The 20,600-nt window shown below is 42.2% G+C and overlaps 1 protein-coding gene across 14 annotated transcripts in view; it reads left to right on the plus strand.

Annotated features, from left to right (window-relative positions):
* hspg2 (heparan sulfate proteoglycan 2) overlaps positions 1-20,600 on the plus strand; it is a 172,562-nt gene that overhangs the window by 143,694 nt on the left and 8,268 nt on the right. For 10 of the 14 annotated variants that reach the window (XM_033628943.2, XM_078169807.1, XM_078169810.1 and 7 more), the window contains 24 exons: positions 226-405; positions 515-775; positions 958-1,120; positions 2,526-2,623; positions 2,713-2,979; positions 3,904-4,016; positions 4,209-4,356; positions 4,454-4,570; positions 4,765-4,782; positions 7,005-7,089; positions 8,216-8,360; positions 8,463-8,565; positions 8,667-8,776; positions 8,868-8,976; positions 9,091-9,189; positions 9,313-9,534; positions 11,051-11,295; positions 11,388-11,559; positions 11,889-12,011; positions 14,152-14,208; positions 16,924-16,999; positions 17,106-17,184; positions 17,904-17,974; positions 18,076-18,159. In XM_033628943.2, coding sequence (XP_033484834.2) covers positions 226-405; positions 515-775; positions 958-1,120; positions 2,526-2,623; positions 2,713-2,979; positions 3,904-4,016; positions 4,209-4,356; positions 4,454-4,570; positions 4,765-4,782; positions 7,005-7,089; positions 8,216-8,360; positions 8,463-8,565; positions 8,667-8,776; positions 8,868-8,976; positions 9,091-9,189; positions 9,313-9,534; positions 11,051-11,295; positions 11,388-11,559; positions 11,889-12,011; positions 14,152-14,208; positions 16,924-16,999; positions 17,106-17,184; positions 17,904-17,974; positions 18,076-18,159 — 3,145 coding nt within the window. The remainder of the gene's footprint in view (positions 1-225; positions 406-514; positions 776-957; positions 1,121-2,525; positions 2,624-2,712; positions 2,980-3,903; positions 4,017-4,208; positions 4,357-4,453; positions 4,571-4,764; positions 4,783-7,004; positions 7,090-8,215; positions 8,361-8,462; positions 8,566-8,666; positions 8,777-8,867; positions 8,977-9,090; positions 9,190-9,312; positions 9,535-11,050; positions 11,296-11,387; positions 11,560-11,888; positions 12,012-14,151; positions 14,209-16,923; positions 17,000-17,105; positions 17,185-17,903; positions 17,975-18,075; positions 18,160-20,600) is intronic. The other 4 variants (XM_078169803.1, XM_033628955.2, XM_078169813.1 and 1 more) reach the window with 2 other exon arrangements.

A 20,600-nucleotide genomic window follows, 5' to 3' on the forward strand; every position in this document is an offset into this window, starting at 1 on the left:
CTATGTTACCCATTAAACTTAAAATTAAAACTTTCCAGAACTTGACTTATACATGATATTTCAAGGCCTGAAAAATGAGATTTAGAAATTCAGTGACTTCCAGGTTTTCCTTGACTGTGTGAACCCTGCAGTGTACGAAAGACGGTCTAAAAACATCTGGATCAACTTTTTTTATGGTGTGTGTATGCCACAGGAATTAAATATTTGTATTTCACGTCTCTCTAGGTTTCCCGTCCCCGAAGATCACCTGGTCCAAGCTGCGCTCTCCTCTGCCGTGGAGACACAAGGTGGTGAACAACAGCCTGGTGCTGCCCACTGTGGGCCGCCAGGACTCAGGAGAATACATCTGCACTGCCACCAACACCATGGGCACCACTGAGGTCACCATCATGCTCGATGTGGAGAGTGAGTGCTGTGGTTTTATTGTCTGCTGTCATTTTATCTTAATGAACTTTTGTTTAACTCTCTTGACAACACATAAATATAATACATTTTTTTGTTCTCCTATCTCCAGCTCCTCCTTATGCCACCTCTGTGCCTGACGATGTGGCTGTGCGTGTCGGGGAGGTGATCAGGTTGCAGTGCCTGGCCCACGGCACTCCTCCCCTCACCTATACTTGGACCAAGGTGGATGGAAACCTTCCCCCGAGGGCCCAGGTTAACGGAGGGGACCTTCAGATCAACCTGGCCACAGCCGAGGATGCTGGGAGCTACAAGTGTGTGGCCAGGAACAAAGTGGCCACCAGCGAAGTGATCGCTAAAGTCACAGTCAGATGTAAGTTTGCTGATCATAAAATGATTTCACATCACAAGATTAAGGCTCAACTGCAGAGACAGAATACTTCTTCGCTCCTAAAGTTGTAGATAGCTAGCAAATGTTTAGGAAAAGATTAAAATGGATTTGTGAAGAGGGCTGTAATAGTGATATTCCCTGAATCATGTCTGTCCCCTCTGCAGCTCCCTTGGCAGTGCGTGTGTCACCGCAGGTTGAAGTGAAGGCTCAGGGCAGTGCTGTGGAGTTCACCTGTTCAGCAGCAGGAGGTGTGGAAACCAAAATTGAGTGGCTGAAGGAAGGAGGAGCCCTGCCGCCAAACCACCACGTCAAGGATGGAGTGCTCAGGTGACTCGTACTGCTGTCTGTTTGCTGGAAACAGCTCTGAATGTGCCAACATGATAAAGTACCAACTGACAGTTATGCATTAACCCATTAAAAGCTTATATTTACAGCTGAACTTATTCTAAATTTAGCACAATTTTTAGGATTTTAGGGATAAGACTTCTCTAGCCTGTCAGTAAATCTCAGAACCAAGCCTGTTGGTTCCTTATGAAGCTGTAAATCTTCAAGACATAGTGTCACAAACATACTTTTTTAAGGCCAGATATTCTGTTCAAAACGTTAAGAACGCTAAGAACTACAGTGCCCTGCACTGTAGTTCTTAGCAAACGTTCCTCAGACAGGAGTAAATTGTGATTTTGTGGGGTCTTATTTTCAGCTGTTCATTTGGTGATCTGGAATATTGAAAAAGCACAGAGATTATTGTCCAACAACAAAATGAAGTCTTCCTTTACGTCAGACATTTTAAAGAAAACAAAATGCAAACAATAATAATAAAAGATAATAAATTATGCATAATAAAATAAACCAAAAATAAGAGTTTTCTCTGTTTTCCAAAGAGGGTTCCCATATTGTTATATTCGTGTCATGCTTTCATTGTTTGTACCTTGTATCAAACTCGAAGACATAGTTCACATAGAACAGGGGTGTCCAAACTTTTTTGAATGGGGGCCAGATAAAACGTGAAAATACCTGGGGGCCAACTGATTCTCGCATCAAATGGGTTTTAAAGAAAAAGTGTGACAAATGCATCCATTTTTATCTTTTGATAAACTATTACTACCTGATGTCTGTCTACAAACTGTATGATTTTCTTCATGAAAGGTAAAAATGCAAAGTGATCTTGTTCGATTAACCATTATTGTTTAAAGGTCCACATATGGTATATTTTGAAAGTCAAGCCGAGGGCCAATTAAAATTGGTCTGAGGGCCACAGTTGGGCGCCGGGCCAGACTTTGGACATGCCTGACATAGAACATACCAGTACAGTCAATGAATGAATGGTTACCCCATATCTGGAAAAAATTTAAAGCAGGAGGACGATGTACAGTATGTAGGATTTACGTGAAATAAACTACAATGCCCATGTCCATCTCAATAAAGTTTTTTGGCAGTGTATTTATCATCATATGTTTTTAGTACTTTTTGGACAACAGTGGAGTTCTATGCTTTAGAGGAGTAAACTATATCTGGCTACACAGATTTGTTTGTGGGACGAATTCAGTTCTGGTTTTGGTCTTTTCATTGGAATTGTTGGCAATGAAAAAATGTATAATATCACTACCGTTATCCTTTAATGAGCTAAAACATTGAAATCTACTGACAGGGTCCCTTAAATATTGTGCAGTATGTGAAGTAAAAACTTAACCATGGCTTGATTTCATGTGTGTAATTTACTGTTTCTCTGTAGGATTGAGAACCTTGAGCAGAGCAATGAAGGCGTTTACATCTGCAGAGCCAGCAGTGTGTACGGTCAGGCCCAGGACACCGCCAGGTTGACCATCCAAGGTCTGTCACACTCACTGCAAATATACTAGTTTATACCCTGCTTCATCAAAGCCTAACATGACACGTTACTTTTCTTTTCTTCTCCACAGCTCTGCCAAAGGTGATGATCAATGTGCGCACCTCAGTGCAGACTGTGATGATAGGCAACTCTGTGGAGTTTGAGTGCCAGGCCGTTGGCGACCCAGAGCCCACGGTGAAGTGGAGTAAAGTGGGCGGGTCTCTGCCGTCTCACATCATGGTGAAGGGCGGCATGCTGAGGATCGATCAGGTGACGGAGGCCGATGCCGGGCAGTATCGCTGTACGGCCACCAACGACGTAGGCTCAGTGCAGTCCCAGGTGGTCCTTAACGTCCAGTGTGAGTACACAAGAGAGGAACAAAAAGCTTTAACTCATTATTTTCCATCAGTCACACATAGAAACACATAAACTTGAGCACACACTCAGCATGTTATAGCTCGACCACTGTTCCAACAATCACCAACTCTGGTTTGGTTGGATAAACCCTTAATTCACTCAGTTAGATGTGAAAACATGCTGACTCTATACACACTAAATTACTGTTTATTTAAATGGAGTCTGGTGGGCTTGACTTGTGGCTTCTGGGCTTTCTGACCAATTCCAAAAATTATTTTTCCCATTCATCACATAGACACAGAAACTCAGGAAAACAGGGTTCATTTTGAAAAATATTGAATTTACCCTTCAAGCTGTCACAACCCTTGTTTAAACCCTTTGAAACCTGGAGTGACGTCACTTTTCTTGTGCTGCTTTCAGACACCTTTCACAAGTATTTTTTAAACATGAGCAAATTGGTTTGATTTCTTAAAAAAAAAAGGCTATCAGCAATTTGGCATAAAATATCCTGCAAACTGCAAGAATTTATTAAAAGGTGTCAGGAGAGAGAAAACGTGAGAATTATTAGAAAATTAAATAACAAAAAAACTTCTATGTATAATAATTACAAGTAAATATTTATAATTATTTTAATTATACATTTAAAATTAGGTTACAGAAAAAAAATATACGTACTGTAATGTTATTATTATAATTCTTTTATTTCTTATTTTTATTTAATTTTAGCCCCTTTTTCAGGTCATTTCCTGTTTTTGTTGTTTTGCTTTTTTTTGTGCTAATTTTCACTTTTTTGTAACGTTTTTACAGATATCATGCTCATGTTTGGATCATTTCCTATAAAGATGGTTTTTGCCTTCTTTCCATGGTTTGAAAGAAATCAATCAGCTTTTTTTTAAAGGGTTAAACCCTTCTTCTGTTTGTACAGCTCTCCCTCAAATCGCTGCACTGCCTGAAACCAAGGAGGTGACAGTCGGCTCTGACGCAGTCTTGCCCTGTGTGGCTTCAGGATACCCTGTACCTGAGATCAAATGGTCCAAGGTAACTAAGATATAACTCTGCAATTTCATTGAACTTAATTTTCAAGCCGTAGTGTTTAGGCGCTGTTTTAAATGCTCTCTGATATCTGTAGTCTAAACACTTGCCAATCATCTGTCCTGAAATAGTTAAATTTTTGTTAATGCTGATAATATTTATAATACTGATTGTCTCTGTGTCTATTTCTGTATCCAGGTGGAAGCAGAGCTTCCTCCAAAGTGTTTCCAGGAAGCCAACGTGCTGACGGTTCCTCGTGTCACCCACGATGATTCTGGGACCTACGTCTGCACCGCCTCTAACAAACAGGGCAAAGTGGAGGCCTTTACTACTCTTCAAGTTCATGGTTAGTCTGCGGAGTAGAGGATACTGTAGAGAGGAGTGTTAATGAATGAAAGGAAGGTTTTCTGTATCCAACTGTGGGATTATGTGCTTTTTTTCAGAGCGAGTGATGCCATACTTTGCCCAGGAGCCTTTGTCCTACCTCACCCTGCCCACCATCAAAAATGCCTACAAGGCTTTCAGCATCAAGATCAACTTCAGACCTGATAATGTTGATGGTAAGGAAGGGCAGCCTCACATTAGTTTGGCAGTCATATTCATTTACACTTTCCTCTTGTTGAATATCACAGCGTGGAAATGTTTTCTGCTCTTTGTTGTGTACGATGTTTGTCATATGTCCTCATGTATAACTTCACTGCGTCTTCTGTCCCCTCTCTCCGTCACCTCCTCCTCTCACCCACGTGGTGGGAAGGTCTCATATTGTACGCTGGTGAGTCTCAGTGCCTGAGAACCACAGGAGCTCCAGACTGATGTTGGCAGTTCTGCTTTTTGGCTCCATCATTCTTTCACATAATGCATCCAGCTCTGAGCTGATTTAGGGGCTGTGAAAGAGATGCAAGATGGTGCATGGAATATGTTTTCATACAGGCTTTTTCAGTCATGATCACAAAGCCACATCAGCTTAATAAGAGCTTGGTTACAAACCTACCTTTACAGCCAGGTCTACCTCTTTAGCTTCTACTGTACAAATCACAGACCTTGTATGCTAGAGCTGTCTAAATGAAATACTGCCCATGTTTCTGTAGGAGTTCTTTTATGTAAAATCACTGCAGGTCTGAAAATAGTGAGAGTCAAACTAAGTCAAATTGCCTTTGCAAAAAATATGGTTGCTTTTAACATGCTGACAGCTGGTGCCGGATGTGTGGGGCATGACAGCAGAATAAACAGATACTGAAATATGTGTTTGGAAAATTTAAGAAGTCAACCCAATCACCAGTAAAATGTTGGCATTGTATGGCTCAGCAAACTATGGATAGTTACATTTGCACATTCTTATGTAGCAGATATGTCAAAACTTATGTTCAGTAATGTTGTGGTTAAGGTGTGCTTAGGTTTAGGCAAAAAAGAACACCTCATTATGGTTAGAAAAAGATACTGTTTTGGCTTAAAATACCCAGAGTTGGGGTACTATCAGCCTGGAAACGCAGCTGTCTAAGTGGCATATCTTGAGTGTGCAGCAATGTCTCTAAAAATATCTGCTTTTAGTCGCACTGTACCAGCAGGAAACACAGCGATGTCTCCTTAAAAACAACTACTTTTTGTCGCTCTGCGCCAGCAGAAAATGCAGCAATGTCGCTTTTTGTGGCATATCTCCGCCGAGTGCGCAACGATGTCTTGGTAAAAATATCCGCTTTTAGTTGCACTATGCCCGTTGGAAACACAGAGACGTCTGGGTAAAAGACAGCTGCTTTTGATGACACTATCTCGGCAGAGACTTCAATGATGTCCCGGTAAAAAACAACCGCTCTTCGTTGCACTTTGCCAGCAGGAAACGTAGGGATGTCTCGGTAAAAGACAACCACTTTTCATTGCACTATCTCAGCAGAAAGAGCAATGTCCAGGTAAAAAAATCAACCGCAACCACAGGAAACACAGCGACGTCAGGGTAAAATACAGCTGCTTTTCATGGCACTATCACAGCAGAGAGTGCAGCAATGTCTTGGTTAAAAACAACAGCTTTTAGTCGCGAAATCCTCGCTGGAAAAATAGCGACAGGTCATTAAAACACAACAGGTTTTGTTGTTTGTTGGTCTCAAACAGTGACCTGCAGCTTGGCAGGCACCACACCATCCATTCCACCTCTAGATGAAAAAGTCACCTCATATACTATGTCACTTTAGAAACACTGATATGAAACGTGCAAATGTAACATATTCCTTGTGTGCAGAAATATACAATGCCAACATTTTCCTCTTGCGACTGTGCTGATAGTGCTGTTACGCTTTATATTGACTGGCAACTTATCAATGATCCCACACATCAGGGAACAAACTGCAACAAACAAGCTATAAGTGTTTTGCAAAAGCGATTTGAACACGCTTGACTTCTTCAATGTGTAATGTGTGATACAACATCTATATTATAAATAAAGTTTGTGTTGCACATTTATGCAACCACTCGCTCATTTTCACTGTCAGAGATAATTTAGATGTAAGGAGGGCATGTTCCCACTTCCCATGAGCCTCTGTGGCCCGTATAAAGCATGTGTGTTTCCAGCATGTGGAGACAGAAAGATAAGAACCAGTAGTTTGGTTTGACTGGTTGCGCTCTGCAGCCCAGCGATGCTCAGACAGAATGGCAGGTCATAACCCGGCTTTGGTTGGCTTTAAACTTGCCTCACCATAGCATGCTGCTTTACCATCCAGCTTTCGAAGAGTTTACCCTGTGTATGAATGACTCCAGAGCAAACGATGTCCATCCTAACAAGTCCCTTACTCTTACGTTTCGTCTTAAATCTTAGTTTTTCTTGAGTGGAACATTCTACCAGTGGGATCGGATGGTTGACTCACAAATGTTAAAGAAATAAGAACAGGAATATTCCACTTGTTTAAATAAAGCTTGTAGCTTTATGGACTTGTTAAGATGGATGTTATTGTAGGGTATGTATTTAGGATTAAGTTTTCACTAATTCATCCTGTTTTTGTGGTGTAGGTATGATCCTCTACAACGGCCAGAGGAGGACCACAGGAGCGGACTTTATCTCGCTGGGACTTGTTGGCGGACGTTTAGAGTTCAGGTCAGTTTGCATTGATCTTAAAAGATCTCCTTATTGACGGAAACACAGCATGATCATTTTGTTAATGATCATTCTGATTTGAAAAAAAATCTTATATACTGGAAGAAGAAAGAAGTCTCCACTACAAAGATGCAGCTCAGTGATCTTACAAACACTCCGTTTAGTATAAGAAAGACTAAGATATTCTCTTATGGATAAGCTCCATCATTTGCTTCCGTATTTTGACAATAATGAGACTGATGGGACAACAGATACGTGCACCATCAATTTACGTCAACAAGTGTTTGTTTTTGTCACTGACAGGCTCAAAAGGATCCCTACAGAGACAGACTTTTTTGTCAAGGAGTAAGATCCTATTTGTTTAACCAGAAACAGCCAGAAATAGCTATCACCAAAGCCAGAAAAATTGTAGTTTTATCATTGTAAAACACACCTCATTCAAAGTTGACAGTCACAAAATGAAACTCACAAAACCATCTTGGTTTGTCTTTCTACTGTTTCAACAATCACCAGCTCTGCTTTGCTTGATATAAATCCTTAATTCTCCCAGTTAGATGTGAAAATATGCTGCTTAAATTACTGTTTATTTAAATGGAGTCTGGTGGGTTCGGTGATGGCGATTTCAGGGTTGTTTCTGGTTCAACAAAAAGGTCTATCTTTGTAGTGATCTTTTCCATAATGTTGTCAGACAGGTAGAGTAATAATTTGAGCCTGTCAGTGGCAAAAACAAGCACTTCTAGTGGGCATATATTGATGTGGCACAATTGCCCTGAGTGGTTACATATCAGCCTGTTTTGTGGCTGGTGGCTGCAGCCCTGTTGCTCAATGATGGACTGATTTCTAAACATGTTCCCATTAGTCGCTTAGATACAAAAACATGATAGTAGGGTTTGGTGTTAGTTGATTTCTATGAGGTACAACTCCTGGCCACAATCTTCTGGCAGTTATTTGGCAACATAATAGCATACATCGTCAGCATATACTGTAACACACATGTTAACAGTAGATTTTAAAACCATCTACATAATAAACATTGAGCTTTTTGTACTCAATATTTTCTGAAAAATCTGTAGGAATGACTGGAAATCGGTGTCTGAAAAAGTAAACATCTGTTCTGTTGTCTCAGGTTTGACGTGGGCTCCGGCATGGCCACCATACGCGACCCCAACCCCGTCAAACTGGGCGAGTTTCACACGGTTGAGCTGTATCGCAACCACACACTGGGCTACATCATCGTAGACGGAGGGGAGCCGATCAACGGCAGCTCACAGGTACTTCTGTCAACACTAATGTTACGCCCACTGTCACGTTTGAGCATTTGGTTTATTTATGTCGGTTAATATTTTCCATAAATGCACATTTCCTGTCCTCAGGGCAAGTTCCAGGGCCTGGATCTGAACGAGGAGCTGCATGTGGGTGGTTACCCCAACTACACCCTCCTCGCCAAAACTGCGGGCATTAAGTCTGGTTTTGTTGGTAAGACGTCACTCTGTTTACACCATGACAGGAAACATTGGACAGAGAAAAACTCCTCATGGCTTGAAGACTTGTCCTCAATTGATATTCTCAATGTGCAGGCTGTATCCGCCAGCTGGTCATCCAGGGTGAGGAGGTCATCTTCAAAGACCTTGACCGCAGCTCGACTGGTGTCACAAACTGCCCCACCTGCAAAGACCACCCATGCCAGGTCAGCTACATCCATCCATGTGATGTATTCATACTATTTGGCCCATTTAATTCTATAATGTCCAGTTAATCTCTTCCATGTCGTTATTCAGAATGGAGGCAGGTGTGAGGACTCAGACGCCAGCTTGTATAAGTGCAGCTGCCCCAGAGGATTCACCGGCAGCAACTGTCAGCACCACTCATCCCTGCACTGTCACTCAGGTACATGGACATTAATATCGAGCCTTTGAATTGATAACAATTTAGTAGACAATACAAAATGGTTTAAATAAGGTGTTTAAAATTTCTCTGTGTCTGTGCTGTTAATTCCCACAGAGGCCTGCGGACCAGACGCCACTTGCATCAACCGTCCAAGTGGCCTGGGTTATGACTGCCGCTGCCATCTGGGCAAGTTTGGAAACAAATGCATGGACGGTAAGACAAGAAGTTACTCTCATCTCCTATATACAATATTCCAAGTATTTCTCGGAAAATATATTGGCATAGATATTTTCCCTCTCAATTTTAATGCGGTTCCTCCTTGTTCTCCTCCACTAGGTGAGCTGGTGACCACTCCACTGTTTGATGGCGAGGAGTCATACATAGCCTATCCTCCCCTGACCAACATTCACGATGACCTGCGTGTTGAGCTGGAGTTCAAGCCCCAGGAAAGAGACGGTCTGATGTTCTTCTGTGGAGGAAAGAAGATGAAGGTGGAGGACTTTGTAGCCATCTCCATGGTGGAGGGACATGTGGAGTTCAGATATGAGCTGGGCACAGGTAAAGTATCAACACAAATCTGTTGTTTTATAAAGGTATTAATGTATTCGTCTTTAGAATGATGTATCTATAGGGACATGCTTCTACTTTTAACTGTTTATAACTTAAAGCTACAGTTGGTAACTTTTTTGAAAAATAACTTTGTCATATTTGCTGAAAATGTCACTATATCCTGACAGTAGTGCACTAGGCAGATGTACTGTTTAACTGCGAAATTTGAGCCACCATCTTGAACACAGTCGAGCCAAAGAGAAGCACCGCTCAACAGTCGGAGGAAACTTTCTCATTTTACAGCTCAACAGTCACTAAAATATGTTTCTGAAAACATTTGAGGTGAAAAAGAGGCAATGCAGTAACAGAATCTTGATTCATATTTGATCAGCGCTGCCTGGTTTGACAGTTTGACCACAGTTCATGAGCAGTGACTGACATGATTGACAGCTGCGTTAAAGACTCCTGGACTCTGATTGGTTGGATTAGATAGCGGTGGACGGAGGAATCATGTTTTCTGATTGTCTATCCGTCGATCGCATTCTTGTGAACAAAATGTCTCAAATTTCTCTAAATCTGGCACAAATGACTTGGACTCAATGATGAATTCAATTTTGGTGGTCAAAGGTCAATGTCACTGTGACCTTGTGTCCATCTCATTCTTGTGAACATGATATCTCAAGAACGCCTTGAGAAAACTTCCTCCAATTTGGCAAAAATGTCCACTTAGACTCAGCGATAAACTGATTAGATTTTGGTGGTCGGAGGTTACTCTGACCTTGCGTCGGTTTCATTCTCAAGAACACAATATCTAAAGAACGCCTTGAGGGAATTTCTTCAAATTTTACATGAACTGATTAGATTTTGCTGGTAAAAAGTTGAAAGTCAAGGTTACTGTGACCTTGCGTCGGTCTCATTCTCAAGAACACAATATCTCAAGAATGCCTAGAGGGAATTTCTTCAAATTTTACTCAAATATTCACAATGAACTGATTTGATTTTGCTGGTAAAAAATTGAAGGTCAAGGTCACTGTGACCTTGTGTCGGTCTCATTCTTGTGAATGCAATATCTCAAGGAGGCCTCAAGGGAATTTCCTCATATTTGGCACAAACGACCACGAGGACGCAAGGCCATAACTCAAGAAATCATCCACTGATTATTACAAAAATTCACACAAATGTCTGAGATGACAAAAGGTCAAAGGTCACCTCATAATGTTCTGTAGAAACAATTTCCTGGCCATTACTCAATGTCATAACTCAGGAGCAGTTCCAAAACTCCATGTTGTAGAATATGTAGGTTCTTTACAGCAACATTTGACATCAGGAGCAGGATGCAGAGGAACATGATTTCTTTCTCTCATTGACTACTGTGTGGATATAATGACAGTTTCAACAAATATGACAAAATGTTATTTTTATAAATTTTACCAACTACAGTTTTAACAGTAAGAAGATTTTTAACTCAGTTTGAGTTAGAGAGATTCAAACTGAGACAGTAAAATCTCTGTGTGTTGATTTTCAGGCCAGGCAATCCTTCTCAGTCCAGAGCCGGTCTCTCTGGGCCAGTGGCACAGAGTTGTGGCTGAGCGAAACAAGCGGGCCGGCCATCTGAAGATCGATCAAGGCCCAGTGGAGAGGAAGACGTCTCCAGGAAAAGCCCAAGGCCTCAATATCCACACCCCTATGTACCTGGGTGGAGTCCCCACCATGGACATCCTGCCTAAGCCCGCCAATGTCAGCGAACTGTTTAAGGGCTGTATCGGAGAGGTGAGTTCACTCTGTGCTGAGAAAGAAAAACAAAAGTTAATACATCCTTTCCTGTGTGTGGAAGCTGAAACGTGTCTGTGCTGTCTGCTCAGGTTTCCATCAACAACAAGAAGGTGGATCTGTCCTACAGCTTCACAGACAGCAGGTCGATCCGCAAGTGTGTGGACAACAGCCCCTGTGACCGCCGGCCCTGCCTGAACGGTGGTCACTGCATGTCCAGCGTTGAATATGAGTACCAGTGCCTCTGTAAGGATGGATTTGAAGGTTAGTGCTCATGCTTCTGGATTCATAATCTGCACCAAATTTGTGTTTTAAGTTTTCACCTCACTTTCTATAACTGAAAGATTTTCTTAATCGTGCTTTGTCTAAGGCAACAATTAACTAAACTATCAACTATGCTCATCAGCTTCTAGGAAATAAAACTTAAAGTTGTGCAATGAAATAAAATCTTAAATCAATTCAAACAGATCAACTCATTGATTAATATCTGGATAGTTAAAATTGGTAAACCCCAAAAAACTATGAGCATTATCCATGATCTCATGACCATCAACTTTTCAACCTTGACTCATAATTGCTGTATGACCCTCCAGGCGAGCGCTGTGAGGTGGTGAAAGACGTGTGCCAGAGCAACCTTCAGTGCCAGAATGGCGGCAACTGTGTCGACGGCCAGTGTGTGTGTACACCCGGCCACACAGGCCTGAACTGTGAAGAAAGTGAGTATTGATTATAATTTTAATTCATATGGCACTTTTAAAACATGCAGTCACAAAGTGCTTCACGTAAAGGATTAAATACACACACAAGTATACATATGCACATGACCAAAGTAAACAAAACTAAAGGCAAAAATAAAATCAGCAGCCAATTAAAACCAACCACAGATTCAGCAGATCTAACAGAAAGGGGGAGGCTGTTCCAAAGTTTAGGAGCTACAGCTGCAAAAGCACCTCTGGATTTAAAATAGGAAAAGTCAATTCTGTTTTTAACTGGAGGCCGATAAAAGGAGGCAAGAATTTGCAGCCCAGTGGTCACAAGAAAATGTTGTCTTTGTACATCTCTGCGAACCATGAATACGTTACATTTGTTCATTTCATGTATATCACATCAACGTTTCTTTTTTTTTTTTTAAAGATATTTTTTTGGGCATTTTTTGCCTCTAATGGACAGGACAGTCGAGTGTGAAACGGGGAGAGAGGGGATGACATGCAGCAAATGGCCACAGGCTGGACCTGAACCCGGGCCGCTGCGGCAACAGCCCTGCACATGGGGCGCCCGCTCCACCACTAAGCCACCGACGCCCCGACATCAACGTTTCTAAAGTGAAGTGTTATATGAGCTGATTTTGTCGTCAGGAGGTTGAGGGGATGGTGGATGGCGTGACACCTGTCAAGCTGCAGACCACTGTCAAGACCCCCCAAAGGGTTTTTTAACCACCTACATAGGGTGATTTTAGGGACCCATTGCTGCTTTTCTGCCGGGGATAGTGCCACAAAAAGCAGCTGTTTCTCACCAAGATATTGCTGCATTTCCTGCTGAGATAGTGCCATGATAAGCTAGTGTTTTGTACTAAGACACCGCTGCATTTCCAGCTGGGATAGTGCCACAAAACGCGTCTGTTTTGTACTAGTCTCTATATACAGACTCTACATGCAGTGAATGTAGAGTCTGTTGGCAAACCCCGGAGATCTTGCCTCCGGAAGAAGAGCGGAAGAGCCCTGGTTTCCGGTTGTAGGCTGTTTGTAGTCCGCGTGATATTGACCAATCACATTTGAGCCGGCTGCAGTTGTTGCCAGGGTAATCGGTCCGTGACTAACGGACTAACGAGGCGGAACATAATTGGTGTCACTGCAAACTCTGAATCAATCGCAATGGTTCAGCATATTTACTTATTATATATAAATGGATGTCGGAAATGGAAATTCGCCTCCTCCACCCAAATCAAACCGGAATGCCAAAAAATTGGGGGTCTGCCCCCAGAGGCTGATGGGTTCCGAGAATGGTTTTGTACTAAGACATTGCTGCGTTTCCTGATAGCATAGCACAACAAAAAGCATTTGTTTTTAAAGCGATATCACTCAGTTTCCTGCCGACATAGTGCGACTAAAGCAGTTGTTATCTTCACCAAGACATCTTTGCGCACTCTGCTAAGATAATGCCATGATAAGTGGTTGTTTTTTCCTGAGACACCTTTGTTTCCAGACTGAAATGTACCCCAAAACTGCCAAAACATGATCTTATCCTAACCATAACCAAGTAGTTTATGTGCCTAAACCTAACCACACGTTAACCACAGCAGTGTTGGAATATATCTGTGTTCAGATGTAACGTATCTTTGGTTTGCAGAAATAATTCAATGCCAACATTTTTATGTGGATTTAGTTGAAATCAGAGTGATGGCTGCCGTATTTTGCACCAGTTGAAGACGAGCTAGAGAGGACTGAATCATGCAAGTAAAGAGGTATTAACTAGCTAGCTACATAAGCAGTTATAACAAATTCTGTATCAAAATCAAAGCCAGAAATATCAGAACATGTGTGAGAACTGGTTTAATTGTGTTGCTTATTTATAATCATACAACGGCAGCAGCAGCCAGTTTGTCCATAAGCAGGTCTGAACCCCCGACAGCACACACTGCATACATCTTCATCCTATAGACTAAGATGTTCCTCATTAAAGCAGAAAGACTTGACATTCAGCCAAATGAGCCCATATGACTCACATTCTCCACAGTTTGAAGCCTTCTAACATCAGACGTGTAACCCCCAGCGTTGCACTGCATGCTGGGAAGGTTAACCCTAAGTGATTACGTATGTTTCACCCCTGCACTCTCATGGCTATATCCTGCACACACAGGCCAGGTCTCCAGCTCCCCAGCGGCCCTGCGGAATTTGGAAAGTAGCGAGGCAAATGGTACAGTATCTCAATATTCAGTCTGCCTGACACGACTGTGACTAACAGGGGCCCATCTGAGCTCGAGGGGCCCTGTGTCCCTTCAAAGCTCAACCCGAACTGTCTATCGCCTAACACATGTTCGCGCATACCAAACATGCGTCTGTACTCAACTGGAAACTGAGGCTCGTATCCCCATTGGAAAGTTGGGAGAGGGGAATTCTGCATCTATATTAAAAGGTAACAGGATGGGAGATCAACTGATGTGCCTGTTTATGGACCCAGACAGAAATGTGGAATTCCCCTTTGTTTTTCTGTTTCTCTATCGTCATGTCGATGCCTGTAAGACGGCTACTCACAACATAAAATCTCCGTCTCCGTCTCCTTCAAGAATGCCTGTCTGTACAACAAGAAAATACACAGAAACACTTGTTCTTCTCTCTGAAGCTGTGACAGCCAGAACATTACAATCTGCTCCACACATTGACGCTGTTACTAACAACTCAAACATGTCTGCTGAAAGCACAGTGTGATGGTGAGATGAGATGTATTTCAAACATGCTCTGTATTTAATGTGGTATTTGTGCATGGACCCCCGGTGAGTTCAGTTTGATCTCTGTAAAAGGTCAGAGATGGTGCAGCGTGTGAGGAATGGCAAGTAACTTGTTCATGTGTTGGTGAGGTCCGCCAAGAGCTTGCATCATGGATACTGGTTTGTTCGTCCTGAAGGTTTTTCTTGTTTTTGGTTTTTGAAATTGCAGTATTTGCATACTGATGTGGGCCACATAAAGTAAGAACGCATTCACATTGGCCGCTTTAAACCAACCCTGGTCCACTTCCACAGATAGTTCGGTTCGTTTGGAGTGGTGTGAACGCTCATTCGAACTCGGACCAAACGAGCGAACCTTGGTCCGCTTGAAAACTGGGGGTCTCGGTTCACTTGCAAGTGAACCCTGGAGCGGTTAGCTTACAGTGGGCAATGCAAGCGGACTATCCATTTGAACCAAAGAGAGGAAGTGAACCAAAGAGAGGAAGTGATGTAGAGCACAGTGCATTTTGCGCTGAAAGAAAACAAATCCAACAGCGCGAACTGGGAGAAGCAGAGGTAAAAAAAAGAAAAAGTTGGCAAATGTCTCGTGGGCAGACAAGGAGTAGTGAGGAGGTGCAGGCGCTTAGTGATATAAATTTGGTGTTGCTCCACTGTTTTTGTGGTGACCAAGCCGGCTGAAGGAGACTGATTTCCGTTTTCGGTCCTGGCCAGTCGATGAGCCGGATTTTCTTCTTCCTCGTGCTTTTTTTTGTCCTGGTCAGTGGTCGTTTTTGGCAATACCGCCCCCAAACAAGCAGTTGTTGTAACTGCGTGACGTTGTCCAGGCAATTTGGTCTGTTTTAAAAAGTGCAGTGTGAAAGTGAACCGAACCAAATGAAGGTGTGAAATTTTTCGGCATTCCCCGCCCAATCGAACCGAGCCCCCTGGACTATCCTGGTGTGAATGCGCCCAAAGATTATGTAGCTTTTGAGAGAAGTCTGCTGTGAAACTGCACCTACTGCAACAAAAAGTTTATCTAGGGTGCGTCGGTACAATGGACAATGAAGAAAGGATGGCAGAGGAGATACCTGCTCACCAATGCAACTGGGCTGGACAGCCACAAAAACGAGATCAGTGCAAAAAAATGTCAATGTAGAACATCCATGCACAAAAAGAAGGGTGCTCTGTGAGGCAGAGTCAAGGACTGAAACGTTTGCTGCTCTTTTTATTCACTTTTTATTATTTTTTGCACTCTGAGTAGCTTCTTTTTGCTCATGGATGTTCTAAATAACTTGACTTTTTTTTGCATTGATCTCAGCCTGTGAACCTTTTTTGTGGCTGTCCAGCTCAGCTATTGAGAGAAGAAATAAAATTATTTTCCTCTTACAAATGAAAAGTTAAACTCTGAAGCAATAAAACAACCAATTTCTTATTTCTATCACAGGTTTGCTGCCACAGACTCACTTGGTCTGGTATGCAGGCCCAGCTTGTGGTGGCTAATGTTACCTAACACTATAAAACTTAAGTCATAATGCTTGTCACCGACATCACAGAGTCAGTTTGATGACTTCATAATCTTTTTTGTGCTATTGCTGTGCTATATTTTAGCGGGTTGGTCTATGACAAAAGCAAAACAAGAATCAAACACGCTCTCTTTTCACTATTAGGTAAGACTCAAGACATCTCAGGCTGTTCATCTGTTTTGTAAAAAGATGGATGTCTACAGAATGACGTTCTTTACACAAACAAAGATAGAATATTGGAGCTGATGTTACTCACTCTGCGATGGTTTTATTGGTCCATGAACTAAAATGAGTTTGACACCCCTGATCTAAAGTTTGCTAACATTAGCTCCCATAAGCTACTAGTCATAAAAACCAAGCCGAGCTTTAGCAGGAAATATTATTTATTATGATTAGTAGTATATTCAGCTGAGCATGGGTACGTTTTATGAATTTGATTTTCATTTGTAAGAGGCAGAATTTGTTATTTCTTCCTCTAAAAGTTACTTAAATCACCAGGAACAAATACAATTCTTTGCTAAGTGATTTCAGTGAAAGAACTCGTCTCTGTCTGTATCTGTTGTCTCTAACCAGCCTGTCTCACCAGAGTCTCTTCCATGCTTTCACCACTGGAGGGCACCATAACAGTGAGAATGACAGTTCGCAGCAGCCTGTTCTAATGTGTGTTTACTGTACTTTTTCTAGATTCACCCTATCAGTATGCAGCTCATTTCCACGATGATGGATACATTGCCCTTCCTAAATCCATTTTTCCAAGAAGGTAAATGTTCCTACTTCGATATACTCTCACAGCTGGTGTATTATTAGACCTTGATGTACTTTAGCAATGCATCAAGGGTAAAATTATTGATGTTTTTGTGTTTTAGTGCCCATGACTCACCAGAGACCATCGAACTGGAGATCAACACAAGTTCCCCTGAGGGCCTGATCTTATGGCAGGGAGTGGTAAGTCCTGCTCCTGACTTAGTTTAGGACTGAACCATGATTTAATCCAAATCTTAAACCTGATACTCGCATCCCTCCCTATCACCTCTTCATAATCACCCTAACGTTGCTGCTGCACGTCAGCACTCTTGATCATCATCATCATCATGCATCCTGTGATTTGTATGTGTCAACAACAATAATACATCGCTTCATCTCAGTGTCTAATTCATACCTGTGCCCCTGAGGCTGTGACGTTGTTGGGCATGTTGGCTGCGAGCCCGGCTCCATCTCACACCACTAAATAAATGCATGTTGCTTCTCTAACTCACCCTCCATTTTCCTCAGGAGACCACTGGCGCACGCAATTTGCGAAAGGTGCATGCTAGTAAAAAGGTATCCACTCAAACACAAGACACTCCTTATTTATTTGTGCATGTTTCAGCACATGCTTTACATTCAAACATGTGTAACAGAACAATTATAAGACACTAAATGATAAGGTATCTGTTTGTTTTGCACAGTGTGCACGATTGCTTCTATTGTCACTGTTATTTTGCACGGAAGGTTTAATGTCACACTTCTACAAATACTGTCAGCAGCGATCTGTCTGCATCGCCTCATGTTTGCTATCTCGGCAGTCGGTGCGGAAAATTACTGCAGGGCAGCTGTTCAGTGGTTCACAGTATTCAATCACACAGCATCCTCTTCCTCTGCTGACTAAACACATTCATTTCCAGGAACTTGGAGAACACGGCAAAGGCAAGGACTTCATCAGCCTCGGTCTGCAGAACGGACACCTTGTGTTCAGGTGACTCAGCCCTGTTACCCTGCAGTTCTGTTGACATCTGGATGAGTCATGTTATTGTCAGCTCTTATTAATGTTGTGCTGATGATCTGTGTGATGCTTAGTTACCAGCTGGGCAGCGGAGAGGCAGAGATCTTGTCCCGGAGGTCAATCAATGATGGGAGATGGCATAAGGTCACAGCAGTCAGGTATGACTTCATATTATCTTTACACTGTATTTATACACTGTCTGTATATGTCCAAACGAACCACTGAACGTTTTAATAGATGGTGTTTTTTAAAAGGAGTTCTTGCACTCCATAAAGTCTTAGCAGACTTAGACTAACCCTTTAAATTGAGCAGAAACCCCTTGTTGGTGACATAATTGACAGTAATTCTTAGGTTTCGGTGGGTAAAACATCAGGTAAGATTCCAGATGTCATTCAGTGTCAACCAACTGTAATGCTGCACTGAGCTTAAGTGATTGAATTCAATAGAACTTTATTAATCCCGAAGGAAATTCTTGTGCCAGAGAATGCTTCAAATTACAGTAACCACAATTTAACATTCACAACCAGTAACAACCAGAACAACCAGTGGGTGCCCCAGGTCAGGGTCACTCACTGGGCCCAGTTTTAGAGACAATAGAGTTCTTGTCCATATCCATTGGTAGCTTTGTCACCTTCTACCTATGCCAGTCCTCAATGCCTATGTGCAGTTTCACATAGATTGACCACGTCAGTGAGTAGAAAAGCGTGGGATAGACAGAATGACTGAATGACACACTGACAGTTTCCATGATTATGTACAGCATACCATACCATGACTTAGTCATACCAAAAATTAGAAGAAAGAAAAAAAACATTGGTCCACAGGGGGAGCCACAGTGATCAGTCGCATTTTAGCCATTTTTAAGCATTTTTCTGTTGTTATAGCGCCACCCAGTTGCCAATTATAGTTAAATTTCTCCAGTTACCTTGAGGCATCCTGTTCTACATATCTACCAAGTTTAGAAAAATCCATATGGCAGTTAGGCCTAGATAAGAAATTAGCTCTCTAGCGCCCCCATTTTGTTTGATGGGGTCAATAATGGAGGGGTCCCCTCAGATTATGTGTGGTCATATGCCTACAAAGTTGCGTGGTGATGGGTGAAAACCTTGAGATGTTATACACCTTTATGTGATGAGCCACGCCCTCCACAATATTCATTGCCTTATAGAAGCTCAGTTTTAGTAAGTTTTCCAACTTTTGCCAAGAGGGAACTTTAGATATTGGTCCCTAGATTATGTTCACCCAGTTTCATGCAGATCGGTCAAACTTCCTAGAAAGAGATCGATTTGAAGTGTTTTTCAAAAAATTCAAAATGGCGGAAAATCTATATAACAGGAAGTTATGGGTTCTTGAGGCAAATGTGTTCCTCATGAGGAGAGGCATCTCTGTGCAACGTTTCATGTCTCTACGACATACGGGGCATGAGATATGTCCATTCAAAGTTTGCAATTTCAATCGGTTGCTATAGCGCCCCCCTTTGGCCAATTGATGTAATATTGCTTCATTCACATCCTCCCATGACCCTCTACTGCTGTGCCAAATTTCACATGGATTGACCAAGTCAGTGAGGAGAAAAACGTGGAACAGACACACACAGACAGAGTTTTCGTCATTATATAGTAAGATGAAACATCTGGCAAAATACATAAAAATACAACATAGTTAGTGTTTTCAAGGAGCTGAAGCAAAAACCAGTGCCTAATAGAGAAACAATAGGGATAAGATTGTTAAAGAACTAGTCTAGCGAACCCTAATGCAGACAGAGACTGAGACTGGAAGCAGGATAAATGAGGTAATTTATTATTAGATAAATGAGTGGAGGAGTAATGGGTGGCTAAGTCTGAGGCAGGGGAGTGGAGCAGGGGAGCTGGGCAGAGGGAGCTGGGCGGAGGGAGCTGGGTGGAGGGGTTCTGGAGAGCGGAGGTAAATGGAGCAGATGTGATCCCAGGTGGTTTCCAAGTGAGCAGGGGGTCCAGTGCAGGGGAGAGCTGATGTGATTCCAGGTGATTTCCAGGTGGTGTGGTAGAAGAGCAGGAGGCAGGAGTCAAACTAGGATACTGCTGAGGGCACAGAGATACAGGTATTAGCAAGCAAACAACAGACAAGAATCAGGCTTGAACGAGACTGACTGTGTAGCTGAGTGTACGATCTGGTATTTGAAGCAGAGTAGATTGTAGATGCGCACCAGATTGCACAGAGGCTGTGACAAGGATAAGTACAAGAGTTTCGAAAATGAACTAAAATGGTGGAAAAAAGCAGACTGCGCCTGATAATGTCATACAGTATAAATTATACGGCACTACATGAGAAGTGATCATGACATTGAAAAGTAACGGAAAATATTGAACAAGATACTACAACATTAAGAAGGATTTCTGGTGCATTCTCAAACACATTCTTGGTTTCTTCTATTTAAATCAATGTGCACTCAAGTCTGTTTTACACTGCTGTGAAAATGTAACTGAACAGCAACAAAAGCAGGCCTGATTTTCATTTTAAGCAATTACTGGAACTCGAGGGAGTTTGTTCAAACAGTGGCTGGAAAACACATTCGAAAATTAAAACACAACAGGCTTTGAAAATTTTCACCCATAATAAT

The sequence above is a fragment of the Epinephelus lanceolatus genome, chromosome 8, assembly GCF_041903045.1.
Source record: "Epinephelus lanceolatus isolate andai-2023 chromosome 8, ASM4190304v1, whole genome shotgun sequence".
Lineage (NCBI taxonomy): Eukaryota > Metazoa > Chordata > Actinopteri > Perciformes > Serranidae > Epinephelus > Epinephelus lanceolatus.